This window comes from Ambystoma mexicanum, chromosome 3q (genome assembly GCF_040938575.1).
Source record: "Ambystoma mexicanum isolate Mex_15411 chromosome 3q, UKY_AmexF1_1, whole genome shotgun sequence".
NCBI lineage: Eukaryota > Metazoa > Chordata > Amphibia > Caudata > Ambystomatidae > Ambystoma > Ambystoma mexicanum.
The window spans coordinates 564276056-564289177 of NC_090926.1; the positions used below are offsets into that span (position 1 = coordinate 564276056).

At 50.9% G+C, this 13122-nt stretch overlaps 1 protein-coding gene across 1 annotated transcript in view; it reads left to right on the top strand.

Annotated features, from left to right (window-relative positions):
* Window positions 1-13122, top strand: part of RANBP17 (RAN binding protein 17) — a 2111817-nt gene that overhangs the window by 2057899 nt on the left and 40796 nt on the right. The window contains exon 26 of the mRNA XM_069654335.1: window positions 1180-1278. Within this exon, the coding sequence (XP_069510436.1) occupies window positions 1180-1278 (99 nt within the window). The remainder of the gene's footprint in view (window positions 1-1179; window positions 1279-13122) is intronic.

Sequence of the window (13122 nt, forward strand, 5' to 3'; positions counted from 1 at the left end):
TTGAGACAGTAACAATTTTGTAAATCCGCTTAAATCCACATGAAAAGACTCCTTTGATCCTAATTGAAGCATAGCAAGTCTTACTCTATTTGAAGTAAAGTCAGGCTTTTCAAGCTAGTTATCAGTGTTTTCAGTATTCCTGAAGATTTTAGCTGTCTGAAAAGAAACATGCAGCATGAGATAAAACGCTAATGAATAAGGAGAGATGGGAAGGCACACACTGAAGAAGGGTGGTCCTCCTTTCAGATCCACAAACAATCCTTATTTTGCCCCACAGAGCTCACTCCTCAAATTCTGAATTGTTCCCAGATAATCTAGTTTCATTAGCAGGTTTTGTGTGCTTAACAGTTTAGGCAAGTAGAGTTGGAGGTCCAGTTGTCAGCACTGGACGTCCCTTAAAGAGATGTACATAGCCTTCTTCAAGCCCTTGCCAGAATTCTAATAAATGTGATGAGATGTTGCATGAGAATTCTGCTCTCGCATCAAGCATTTTGCCCCTGTATATTTGCAGGTCTGCAATTAATCTTCACAGCTACATCCCATTATCTGCTCTTTACATTTGTGAACATTAATCATGTTGGAGGTTAGCCTCTGTGGAGCATGAAGCATCCTATGGGTGCGGAGGCACAGACAAATAATTGACATTAGTTTGAGCTCCGAAAATAGGGGTTATTGTGCCTGCGCTTGCAGAATAAGTGCATCCTGCAGTCACTTGCCAAGCCATCATTATCCATACTAGCACATACAGAGGACAGGGCTTGCATCATTAAAGAGGCTGCATACCTGGCGGTCCAATAGCAGCCATACAAAAATGTGAAAAGGGCACTGGAAAGTGCTGCCTGGAGAGTTTAGTTTTGTGTTAAGTCGCATGTGTTGTTTCTTCTCTCTTTTCATTGCCCCTGATGGGACAATGCAAATCATTGTTCCTTACATGATGGCACTATGGAGAGTGACAATAAAATGCAGTTTATGTAGCTCCTGCAGTTCTGAATTAAACTTGCAGTCCAATTTTGCTAATTGGTTTCTGCTGATCTAATTGGTGTACAAAACACAATGAAAGGATAGACAATGTATGTCTCAGACTTATTAACTTATATACCTTTGCTTGTGTTTACAAACTAGTAAATCTGCATCTCAATCATGGTTTGTGAAACCTAAGGATTGTGTTCTTTCTTTCAGATGATGTCCATCCTGATGAACACTATTATATTTGAGGATTGTAGGAATCAGTGGTCTGTGTCAAGGCCGTTGTTGGGTCTCATACTTCTCAATGAGAAGGTAAGCACAATAGGCACTCAATTGTTGTGTTAATGAAGGAATTAATTAACCTATTGAGATTTGAATGCACTTTAAATGCTGTGGCTACTTAGAGCATTGTGTGTCTGAAACGGAGGACTGGTGTGTGTAAATGGCATTTTTTGTTGCACGTGCGGCTGCACTCGTTCATTCTGCCTCAAAGCTGCCTGTGCTCTGCAAGATTTCATTCCATTAAAAGGAAGTACTACCTGGGGGCTCTAGAGAGGCACTGAGGAAGATGGCAGCCTAGCTTGGAGCTCCAAGGGAGGTGGCTGGTGCCAATGGTTCGTACGTGGTTGGTCAACTGTGGGCAAAATAATACACTGCAACCCCATGAGAGGAGCAAGCTGAAACCAGGCACCGAACGAACGCCGGGGCCGGCCACAACAGTTCCCGAACTGAAACTTAGTGCCATTGTGGAAGCATCCCGGCCATTGTCGTGGCCCGGGAGCTGTGCAGGTGGCAGGGGGCCCTCAGGCCCCACCCCCACTTGCTGGCGCACAGGTGGTGTTATCCCAGGGCGAGACTGGGGCTGTGAGACAGCGGAGGAACATGGATGACTGACGGGGCTCGAGGCGAGGAGAGAGCCCAGCGTGCATGACAAGCAGAGGCCTATGCACAGTGCCTCAAAGAATATGTGGGGAGGTCCGAGGCCGTTGGAGTCTGGGCTGCCTGAAACTGGTCGCAGTGTGACAGCAACGCCTCTGAAGACAGCTGGGGATGGGTTTGTAGCCCTTTTCGCCCGTTTTGTGTGTGGGCTGGATTTGAACCCTCTGTTGTCTAGTTGCAGTGCCCCAATGGGGGTGTAGGTTGGCTTGAAGACGGACCTTTCATTCAGGAGAGGATGCTGCTGAGGTTGCTACTGCGGGGGCCCTTGCCTTAAAGGGGAAGCTCATTGTAAAATTGAGCTTCCCCTTTAAATTTACTACAGAACGTTGGAGCGTGGGCCGGGGGCGTGGAAACTGCCCTGAGACCTTGCCCTCCTGCGCCTCACCTCGGTCCCTTTCCCGCACGTGCGGTGTCAGACCTGGCAGCTCAGTGCTGGAACTTTTTCAGCTTTCCGTGTGCTACTCATTCTTTTTTATTTGGTCTTCTTCACCTCCCTTTGGTGCCTTGCCTCCCCGAGCGCATGTTGGCTGCAGGAGGCTTCATTAGATGCGCATGCTGCGATCGCTCGTTCCGGCCTCCAACCCCCCATGGACTCTGTCTTGGGTGCCTGGGGCCCGACCACCACTGGGACACTTCTTGCAGCGCTCTGTCACCGGGCCTTGAAGAATAGTCTTTCCCGCTGGAGTGAGATCTTACATTCTTCTCCTCCAGGTCATCTTAAAAGGTTAGTTGCCAGGACCCCACGTCATGACAAGGTAGATCCTTTGTTTAGCGAGGCCCCTCAGCATGGAGACTCCTTCTCAGGCGTTTCCACTGGGAAGGGGACCTTGGATTCTGAGTCTGGCAAGCCAGAGGCTGTTAAGGCTACCGACTACCGAACTGAGGGGCCCAGGGGCTCTTCCGGGTATTCTGTCGAAAGACCTGAGGCCGGTAAGGCTACCGGCTCCCACGCCGAAGGGCCCAGAGCCTCTTCCCGGTAGTCCATGGAGAGGGGATCCTGCTCGTCATCCTCTTTTGCACCAGGGTGCAAATAATTGTCATGTTCTACTTCCAGGAGTCCGTTCGAAGCCTGATCCAAAACGACTACCAGCTCCATAGCTGAGGGCGCCCAGCCTACCGGAGCCACCTTTGAGGTCATTGTGCAGGGCGATTTGGCTACCGGCCAGCAGGCTGAGGGCTCTGAGCCTACAGTAGCCATCTCTGAGGTCGAAGCTACAGCTTCGAGGTCTGGGGCCCTTCCATGTCTAGGCCAGCATGTGGAGCGGGACCTGCCACCCTCCCTCATCATAGCAAAAGGCCCAAAGATGGCGGGCAAGCATTCGACAGAGCCTGCGAGGCTGGCAACCATCTTGGATTCAGACCCAGGGCCTCTTCCGGGTCCTTGGCCTACAGAGTGGGCCCTGCGAGAAGGGCCCTATGGTACAGGCGGGTCTCCGCAGGGTTACACTTACCCCTCTCAGCCTTATGGTTACACGCCCCAGGCTCCTAGACGCTTCGATCAGGAAAGGAGGCCCAGCGATTCAGTGGCATACAAGGATCGCTTCTTCAAACCCTTCCTCCTCCTCATGCACTCCCCACAGATGACAGGGCTGCTCAAAGGCATCATCAATGAGGTGATTCCACAGGTGGTGCCTCCTAGGCCTCCTCCTCTAGTTCTTCCGGCAATGCCAGTGCCTCAGCCCGTCCAGGCCCTGTTAATACTTCCAAGCCCCCCTCCTCCTCCTGTACCACAAATGCCTCCTTCATCCCTGCAGTCACCCATTGATACCCAGCAACCTTCGGGTGTGCATCGGGGGGGTGGGGGCCTCTTGATCCTGTGTCCCAGGACCCGGACTCCCCTCTGTCTGGAAAAAAGGGCGAAGATCCTTTGGCGTCAGGGAAGGCGTTTCATGACTTTCTTCAGCACCTTGCAGATTACTTGGGAGTCACCCAGCCACAGCAGCCCCACTAGGAGTTGGGGTGTTAGCAGAGTACCTGGCCCGGTGCGCCACAAGCCGTTCAGGCATCTCCCTCCCGAAACATGTCCTATTGGTGGCGAGGAAGGTCTGAGAGAAGCCCAGTGCCTATGCCCAGATGAACAAGAAAGTGTACAGCTGGTTTAGGCTTTTGGATGGGGAACCAGTACTCCTGGCCTCCCACCCTCAGCCACACTCTTCAGGTGTGGCGGTGGCTTCCTTGTATTCCAAGCCATCGTCCTCATCTTCCTCGGCATGGGCCGCCTCCAGTTGTCTTTCCAAGGAGGACAAAGCCCTTGAGCCTTTTGGCAAGCGTTGCTATCTCAAAGCCAGACTGCACTTGTGACAGGCCAACGCTGACGCCCTCCTAGCCACGGCGAACCAGAAGTTGTGGCAAGAGATCGGGGAGTTCCTGCATGACCTTCCACTGGAGAGACAGGCCACCTTCAAAGCCGGTCTGGCGGGGGCACGGGCAGTTGCGCAGGATCTCGTGGAGTCTTCGGTCTCCTGCATCGACACAGCCAGCAGAGGCCTATGCTTGGGGGTCGAGATGAGGCAGACGGCGTGGATGCATGCCACTAAATTCTCCACTGACGTGCATGAGAAGGATCCTGGATATTCCTTTTGAGGGGACAGATCTTTTTCATTTATCCACGGATGACGAGCTGACAAAAAAGAAAAACTCTATGCAGACCGCCAAGTCCTTGTCCATCCTGACTAAACCAAGGCAGAAGTCCTTGCCACAGACCCAGGGCAGCACCAACTTCAAACCCTGTTCTTTCAGCGGGTTCAAGGGGTTTTGGGACGGCGGTGCGCTAAGACCAGACATGTCCCTCAGTGACCACAGGAGGAAGCAGCAGAGCACAAAGTGTGGTTCTTTCCATTCCCCCTCTTCCGCTCCCACCTCATACACCAAAAGGCAATGACATACGGGTAAGGGAACACAGGTCCCCTGAAGGGGGCCGGCTGGCTCTTTTCATCGACAGCTAGGAGCGTTGTTTCAAGAGTCATGGATTATTTCATTAGTCTCCACGGGCTTCAGTCTTCCTTTTCCTCTACCTTCTTCTCCTCCCCTGCTTCAGATAGGATCCCCGGTGCTTTTACCGGAGATTCTCTCTTTTGGACATGCAGACGGTGAAGCCGATTCCTCAGTCAGACGGGCTCCGGCTTCTACGATTTTTCCGGTAGCCAAGAACAACCAGGCTGGCCTTAAAGTAGTTCTGGACCTGTCATTCCTGAATCTTTACTGCTCCAACGCTTCAAGATGATCACCCCAGCGCACATAGCCGAGTCTCTGCGCAGAGGACTGGATGTGTTTCCTAGACCTCAAGGATGCATACCTTCATGTCCCCATCTACCAGTAGCATCGGAAATTTCTGTGGTTCATGATTTTGTCGCACCACTTCCAGTACAAGGTGCTGCCATTTGGCCTCATTTCGGCCCCTCCTGTGTTGACGAAGTTGATGAATGCAGTGGCTGGTCTCCTCTGCCTGGAGCTCCATCACTTATACCCCTATTTGGACAACTGGCTGGTGAGGGCCAGCTCGCCCGAGGAGGCTGTGCACTCCTGCCAACGACTGGCGGATGTTCCCCAACAGTTTGGGTTCACCCTCAACCTGCAGAGGTCGCAGCTGACTACCACCCAGGACCTGGTGTTCCTTGAAATGCGCTGAGACATGGCCATGCGGTGGGTGTTCCACACGTCCAAGAGGCTCATGTCCCTCTGCAAGGCAATAGGGCACTTCCTGGCCAATTCGACCACCTTGGCATGGTGGTTCCAGCACCTTCTGGGCCTGATGGCGTCTTGCGTGCTCACAGTTCGGCACGCCTGCCTCAAGATAAAATGACTCCAGCTCCACCTTGTGGCCAACTGGCACCAGGAAATGGGGTAGCAGTCGACAGAATTCCTATCCCCTGTCCCTCCTCCCGGATCTTAACTGGTGGCTGTTGGACTGCAATGTTGCATTGGGAGCCCCCTTCACCCTGGCAGAGCCCACTCTAGTGGTGACAACGGATTCCTCCCTCTCTGACTGAAGGGCTACTCTGGAGGGCTACTCGATTAATGGAGCATGGTCCAGGATGCTGGCCCTCCTGCATATCAATCTGCTCGAGCTCAGGGCAGTGGGCCTGGCTCTCCAGGGACAAGGCGGTTTTGGTCAGGGCCGACAATTGCACGATAATATTCTACTTGGACAAGCAGGGTGGCATTTGTTCCTCCCCCCTTTGCATGGAGGCCGTGTCAATTTGGCAATGGGCCCTGTCAGAGAGGATAATGGGTCTCCTCGGTCCATCGCCCGGGGGACAACAATGCGGAAGCAGACCAACTTAGCCACATGGGGTTTAATACCTACAAATGGGAATTAGACATCAACTGTTTTTTGCCCCTGTTCCAGAGATGGGGGTTTCCTGATTTGGACTTATTTGCATCGCCTCTGAATTCCTAGTGCCCCCGGTTAGCTTCATGGGCAGGACGGGGACAGTGGGCTCTGGGGAACATGTTCCAGCTCAGCTGGCACAGACACAGGTGTTATGCATTTCCTCCTCCTCGATTGCTCCAGTGGACCTTATGTAAACTCTGAGCCTCGTGAGCTGCAGCCTCATCCTGATTGCCCCCCACTGGCCGTCAAGGGCTTGTTTCTCGGATCTGCTGCAGTTGTGCTCCCACAGGCTGGTCCATCTCCTGATCCCCAGCAGGGACTTCCTGATGTAGCAGGGCGGGGCAGTGGAGCACCCGGACCCGGCCAGGCTGGCCCCGGCAGCGTGGTTCCTGACCAGCTGAGACTGCATCACACCCAGTTCTCAGACGACAACTGGGACATCATAATAGGAGGCCAGGAGGCCATCTACGCATCTCAGTACAAGAGCAAGTGGCCTAGGTTCTACCACTGGTTCCGCCCCTGGCGCACTGGACCCCCTCACCTGCTCCATAGACGATGTACTGGACTTTTCTGCACATCTGGCTCGTTCTGGTGTTCAGGTCGATACCTGCCGCACCTGTTGGGTGGCCATTAGGGCCTTCAAGAATTCCCCAGAGCACGTATTCTTCAGCGGCCAACCCAGTGGTTAAGGCTCACCTCAAGGGGTTGTCCAGAATCTTTCCTCCGGTCAATAGGCTTCACCCGTTCTGGGACTTCAATGTGCTTCTTGTGGTTTTGCAGTGCAAGCACTTCGAGCCAATGGCCTCGGAGGACATCAGACTGTTGACAGTAAAGGCAGTGCTGTTGGTGGCGCTCACATTTAGCGCACAGGGTCAGCAAGCTGCAGGATCTATCATCATGCGAGCCCTTCACCACTTTTCATAAGGTCAAGGTCATCTTGCGCACTCATCCAAACTCTTTGCCCAAGGTGGTCTTTCCATTCCAATTAAATAGGGAAATGTGCCTGCCGGTGCGCTTTCCGAACCCTCAGTCGGAGGCTGAAAGGGCGTTGCATTCCTTGGACCTAAAGTTCTCTCTCTCCCGGATTAAACCCTTCAGGAAGTCTGAGGCTTTGTTCATCACCTTTGGGGGCTCATCTCCCAGCAACCAGGCTTCCAAAGCTTCTAGTGCCTGTTGGATGGTCCAGACCATTTCGGAGGCATATACGGCCTTGGGTAAACTGGTTCCCACGGGATCAATGCCCATGCGGTCACAGCAAAGGCTACAGCGGTCACCTTTGAGACATGATTTTTGGGATGTCATCAGCAGAGCAGCTACTTGGGCCACTCCATCTGCTTTCTGTAAGCACTATTCCCTGCATACCAGCTCCAGGCAGGATGTAGAGTTTTGCGGTCGATTCTGAAGAACCTTTTTGCTGCTTCTTTAGTATGAAGCAGGTTGTCACAGCTCCACCCAATGGTCTTGTTCGGTGGAATCACTCACACGGATGGAGGAAAGGGAACGGGGACGAATGAGTAATTAAAGTTACTCACTGCAGTGACTAGAGTACTCCTAGTCCTTAGTCCCCTTTCCGCCATACGTCCCACTCACCTTCACCCGCTTGTATGCCTGGGGCTAAAATAGTCAACAAAACCAGGTATTAAAGCGTCCGATGTGTTAAAAGGAGGCTGATGTCAAGCGCCAGAGGGTGGGGTCTCGGGGGTCGGGGGGGTCTTCCGTCATCCAGGGCCTTGCCCCGGCACACTGTGCTAAATTTGAAGGGGAAGCCTTTTTTATGCTGCCATAGGTTCCGGTACCGTCCCTATATTGGGTAACGCCCAGAAGAATGGAGGAAAGGGTACTAAGGATTATGAGTACTCTAGTCACTACAGTGAGTACCTTTAATTACTATACTGAACTGGAACGTTCAGGGCCTCAGTAATGCTATAAAGGCTAGGAAGATGCAGGCCTATGGTGAGCGGCAAGAGGCTAAGATAATAATTATCCAAGAATTACACTTTCCCGGTCCCAGCCCCATATCTTTTGCCAACTTATGGAGTCCTTCTCCATTCTTCACATCATGCTCTTCCAATTCCTGAGGGGTCCTTACACTGATCCACAAAACCCTCCCATTTGTCCTTGGGTCCTTCGAAGCTGTCCTGGAGGGCCATTATGTATTTCTGAGTGGTTCGCGATTTGGTGTAAGGATAACGCTGGTCAACATTTATACCCCTAATGTTGAAATTGCCAATTTATGTCGTCCCTTCCAGACAAATCCCTGATGTTTGAAGATACACAATTAGTATGGCCAGGAGATTTCAACACTTTCCTTGACATTGACAGAGATCGGTCAAATAGTAGGCCTGGATAGCTGACACAGGCGGAGCGTGAGGTCCGTACGGCCATGTCCTTTTTTAATATCCAAGATGTGTGGCGTAAGCTAAACAGGGACACATCAGACTTTTCATTCTCCTCCTCCGTGTGTGATATGTACTTGTGCATCAACCTCATACTGGCTAGTGATTAAGTAAGAGATGGGGTACCTAGGTACTGGTGCGCAATAGGCTAACCTTGGTTTGGATGAACAATTGACACAAATACTTAAGAAGTGTAAGGCTGCGAGACCGGTAGCAGTGGTGAGTTACTCAAACCCACCTTTGTGTAAATGGATGAGAAATCTGTTACCCTCATCCGCGCTATGCACTTGGAATTACAAGACCAAGAAAACACACGTCTATAACCATTGGATGTTTATCTCACTGTACCCTATCAGTATTAACATTTGCTGACTGAACATTATCAGTAAAATAAACCTCAGCACTGGGAAACAGGCGATTTATACACATTGGTGGGTCGTGGTCATCCATTTACATAGAGGTGGGTTGGGGTAACTCACCACTGCAACCTGTCCATCATCCTCATACTAGCTAGCCCTGTGTTAATAAGGAGAACGTTGTCCTGCACTTTGTTAATCAGAACTATGTCGCACCACTTCAAGATACGCTGGACATTAGAGTTTGATGCTACCTTCAATAGAAAACGCCTTTGGTGATTTAAGCCGCAGACTCTGCTTGCCATAATATTTGAAAGGGGAGTTGGATTCCGCGATTTTCTACATTCTTTGAGGCCAATGTGGGCTCTACACTGCTTATGTCGTCGGTATGGGAGGCTTTTAAGCTATATGTGAGAGTGATAATTGTGGGCTCTGAAATGGGGGTGCTGCGGACAGTGCGTCATAAAATGACATTCCTAGAGAATGAGATAAAAGCCTTGGAGTTGCAGATGGTTGGCTCCTCGGGAGGGACACTTCTTTTGCCTCTGAAGAACAAATTGGAGCAGTATAGACAGGCAGCAAACAGAGAAGTTCGTTTCATGCTTGGTCCGTAGATATGGCGAAATAAATGGGTAGGGCCGCGCTTTGTGAGGTAGGGTTACAGACATTGCTGCGCCTGAGAACGAGGATGGGGAGTTGCACACTTCCGCAGACAAAATCCTGTTGATGATGCACGCATATTACGCCAAGCTGTTTACGCAAAAGGATGTGGTTGAGATGCTGGATATACAGGCCTATGTTCGGGACTTTAATGGGGAGGCCCTAGAGTCCTTGCGGAACGCAATCACAGCGAAATAAATACTTATTGCCATTAAGGACCTCCCGACTGCGAAATCCACTGGCTCGGGCAGTTTGAGTGCTGAATTTTATAAAGACTTTGTGCCTATACCCAGTGGTCGAAGTGTACGAAATGAAGTAGTGGAACTATGTTCCCTGCAGGCCTGCCCCCCCGCCCCCACCCCGCAAACCCCATCACCACACCGCCTCCCACACACAATGCACCCCTCTAAAGACAGTGTTCAGTTCAGTGCACTGAAAGTGCAAGTTTTAACTTCTTGCTACAAGAACCCCGTTCCGGGAACGGTTTCTTTTTAAAATAAAAGTATACGAGCAGTAACACTTCATTAAAAAAAGTAGAGGAGCACCGCTCCAACTCACTTCGACCACTGCCTATACTTCCACCTCACCTTGTGAAAGTCTGGGAGGAAGGCGATGGGATGGAAGCCCTGCCTCCAACTCTAAATGCGGCCCTGATCACCTTTATCCTAAAACCTAATACAAGCCCAAATAGTTGCACCTCCTATAGGCCTATTTCATTACTAAACCTAGACAACAACATTTTTTCCAAAGTCTTGCTATCGCGCCTCATTACGCATGCCGTCCTTTACATCCATTTGGATCAATCGGGGTTTCTCCCGGCAAGTCGACGGCCTTAAACCTCCTTAGACTTTTCGCTACAATGGTTCAGATTGATCCTAGTGTCGAGGCTTCCTTCCTTGATGCCGAAAAGGTGTTTTGATTCTCTTTCATGGCAATATTTGTTTCTTGTCCTGGTGGCAATGGGCGTTTCAGCTATTTCTTGAACAGCGCCTGTTTGCTCTATTCTGGACCGATGGCTAATATTCTCGCAGTAGGCGCCACTAGTGAACCTTTTGACTAGACAGGGCTGTCCCCTATCGCCACTCCTCTTTGCCAACGCGATGGAACCACTGGCAATCAGACTGAAAGGAGAAGGGGCTGGTGATGGGTGGCAGGAGAGAAGTCATGCTGTATATTAAAAACCCTGACATGAAGCTGCATCCACTGACTCAGGAGGGGCTTAGGTTCGGGCTGCCCTCAGGACTATAAATTAATTGGTCCAAGTCACTACTGTTTCCTCTGAATGACGGAACTGCATGCCCACCTGATATAGGAGACTACAAGTGGGAGGGATCATCGGGGAGATATCATGGGGTCGAGTTCGCCGAGACAATAAGCGGCTTATGGCAGACAATCATTGCCGTTCTGAATGCAGGGCATAACTTCTTATTATTCAGAGGAAAGAAAAGCAAACGCAGAGCCGTTCTTGGTGAAGTGTTCAAATGCTTGCCACACATGTGCCAGGGAAAACAAAGCACAGCCGTTTTTTGTGGCACTGTTTAATGTAGTTTTTCAGGTGACAGGGATTTCTGCTTAGGGCCTGTAAATGCACCCCAAAACGGACTGTGTCAACAGCACTGGCATGGGGCTTTTTTAGCAGGGGGGGCATCAAGCATACTTATACCCCCAGCCTCATCCTAGTCTTCCCATAGGCCTTCCAATTCTCTAATCGGTTCCAATTGTAGATTGAAATCCCCCACTACTATAAATCCGAATCAGGCTCCCTCACTCAAATCTCATTTATTTACCCAATCCTGTAAATTTAAAATAGTACCAAAAGCACTTTTAGAGTGTGGCCGATTATACACATTGAATAAGAGCACAGGGCAACGAGCATGCATGCCAATGATCAAGTGTTGAAAATCTGCGAAGCCTGTTGTGGCATTCTCAACCTACCAATTGAGGCTGGCATCAAGCCAGGTCTAAAGACCACCAAAGGGTCTCTCCCCACAATCCCTTCTGTGCCTTTATATTGATGGACTCTAAATCTTGCAAGGCCCATGTTTCCTGGAGGCAGATGACATTGAATCTCTCCAGGAACAGCTGCCAGTCACTATCCACAAGGAACATAGAGACCCCTGCAATATTCCATGAGAGAACCCTACATGGTGCAGTCGAATTGGACTGGGTTTGTAGTCAGTCTTGCCCAGCTTTTAGATCCCTGTTGTACTTTCACTAATGAACTGGTTGTTTATAGCATGATTTACCTGCATATTTTGTTGTACACCCCGGGGTGGCACAAGGGGTACTCTATGCTCTGGCATAATGGTTCTAAGGATGATTTCCGAATTGTTCGGGGGGAATAGGTTCTCAATTCAATTGAGAGTAATCCCTGCACCTGCCATGCTTCTCTCAGGCATGTGCCAGTGTCTACACCTTAACAATATCTTCCCTCATGAGGGACAAGCAGCCCTTCTTATTGTGGATCCATTGGATCACCTTATTAGTCAGTGACTCCTGATCCTCGATACATCCCTGCAATGGCTTCGGGACATTACACATTACAACAAAGTGTTCATCAGTTTCCTTGCCCCTGGGTCCCTTAAGAAAGCCAAATCTATCCATCCAAACATTGTGGGAAGAAGGCCTAGGACTGTCAAAAGGACTATTTCGAGGGGATTGGGTCCTCCGACTTATTCCATATCTATGACAGTAATCACCACAGCTGTGCTGCTTCGGAAAATCTTTCGGCGTCGATGACGTCAATACGCTGTCCTCGAGGGCCTCCGTCGAGCCGACGTCACGGATGTTATAAGTAGGACGCACGTAGCCAGTTCCTTTTTTTCTGCAAACGTGTTCGCTTTGGAGATCTCGGCACGCCTCGGCTCTTTCTGAGTTCTGTTCTTTCGGTTCCTCAAACCTGTTCGTTTGTGTTATCCATGATGTCTTAGTCTTCTTCCACCCCGTGGCTGGGTTTCAATTAATGTCGGGACTGCGGGTCCAAGATGTCGTTGACCGATTTGCGCGTCGCTTGCCTCTGGTGCCTCGGTGAGGACCACGACACGGATGACTGTGTGGACTGCCAGTCGCTTACATCGAAGGCCTTGCGGGAGCGTAAGAAGAAGCTTTCTGTAGGTAAGGTGGCCAAGCCCCAGAAGTCGAAGTCCACCGGCCTGTCGACTGACGATTCGAGGGGCGACTCTCTGCATCGTCGTGGTCGGTCCGGGGGGGTCTCGGTCCCGGAGTATGCCATTCCTCACGGAAGCGCCGTCACCGGTCGACTTCCTCGTCCGAGGACTCCGTCCATCGGCGGGTTGCTTGTCCCAACAAGCATTCCACTCCTGCGGAATGGGATTAATTTCGGCAGGAGATGATGGCGATTTTTCAGTCGCAAGGCTCCGGTCTGTCTGCGCCATCGAAAGACGCCATCCGTGACCGTGCTAGAGACACCACTCGCACGCCTTCGGGCTCGAGCGGTCGTCGCTATCACTGG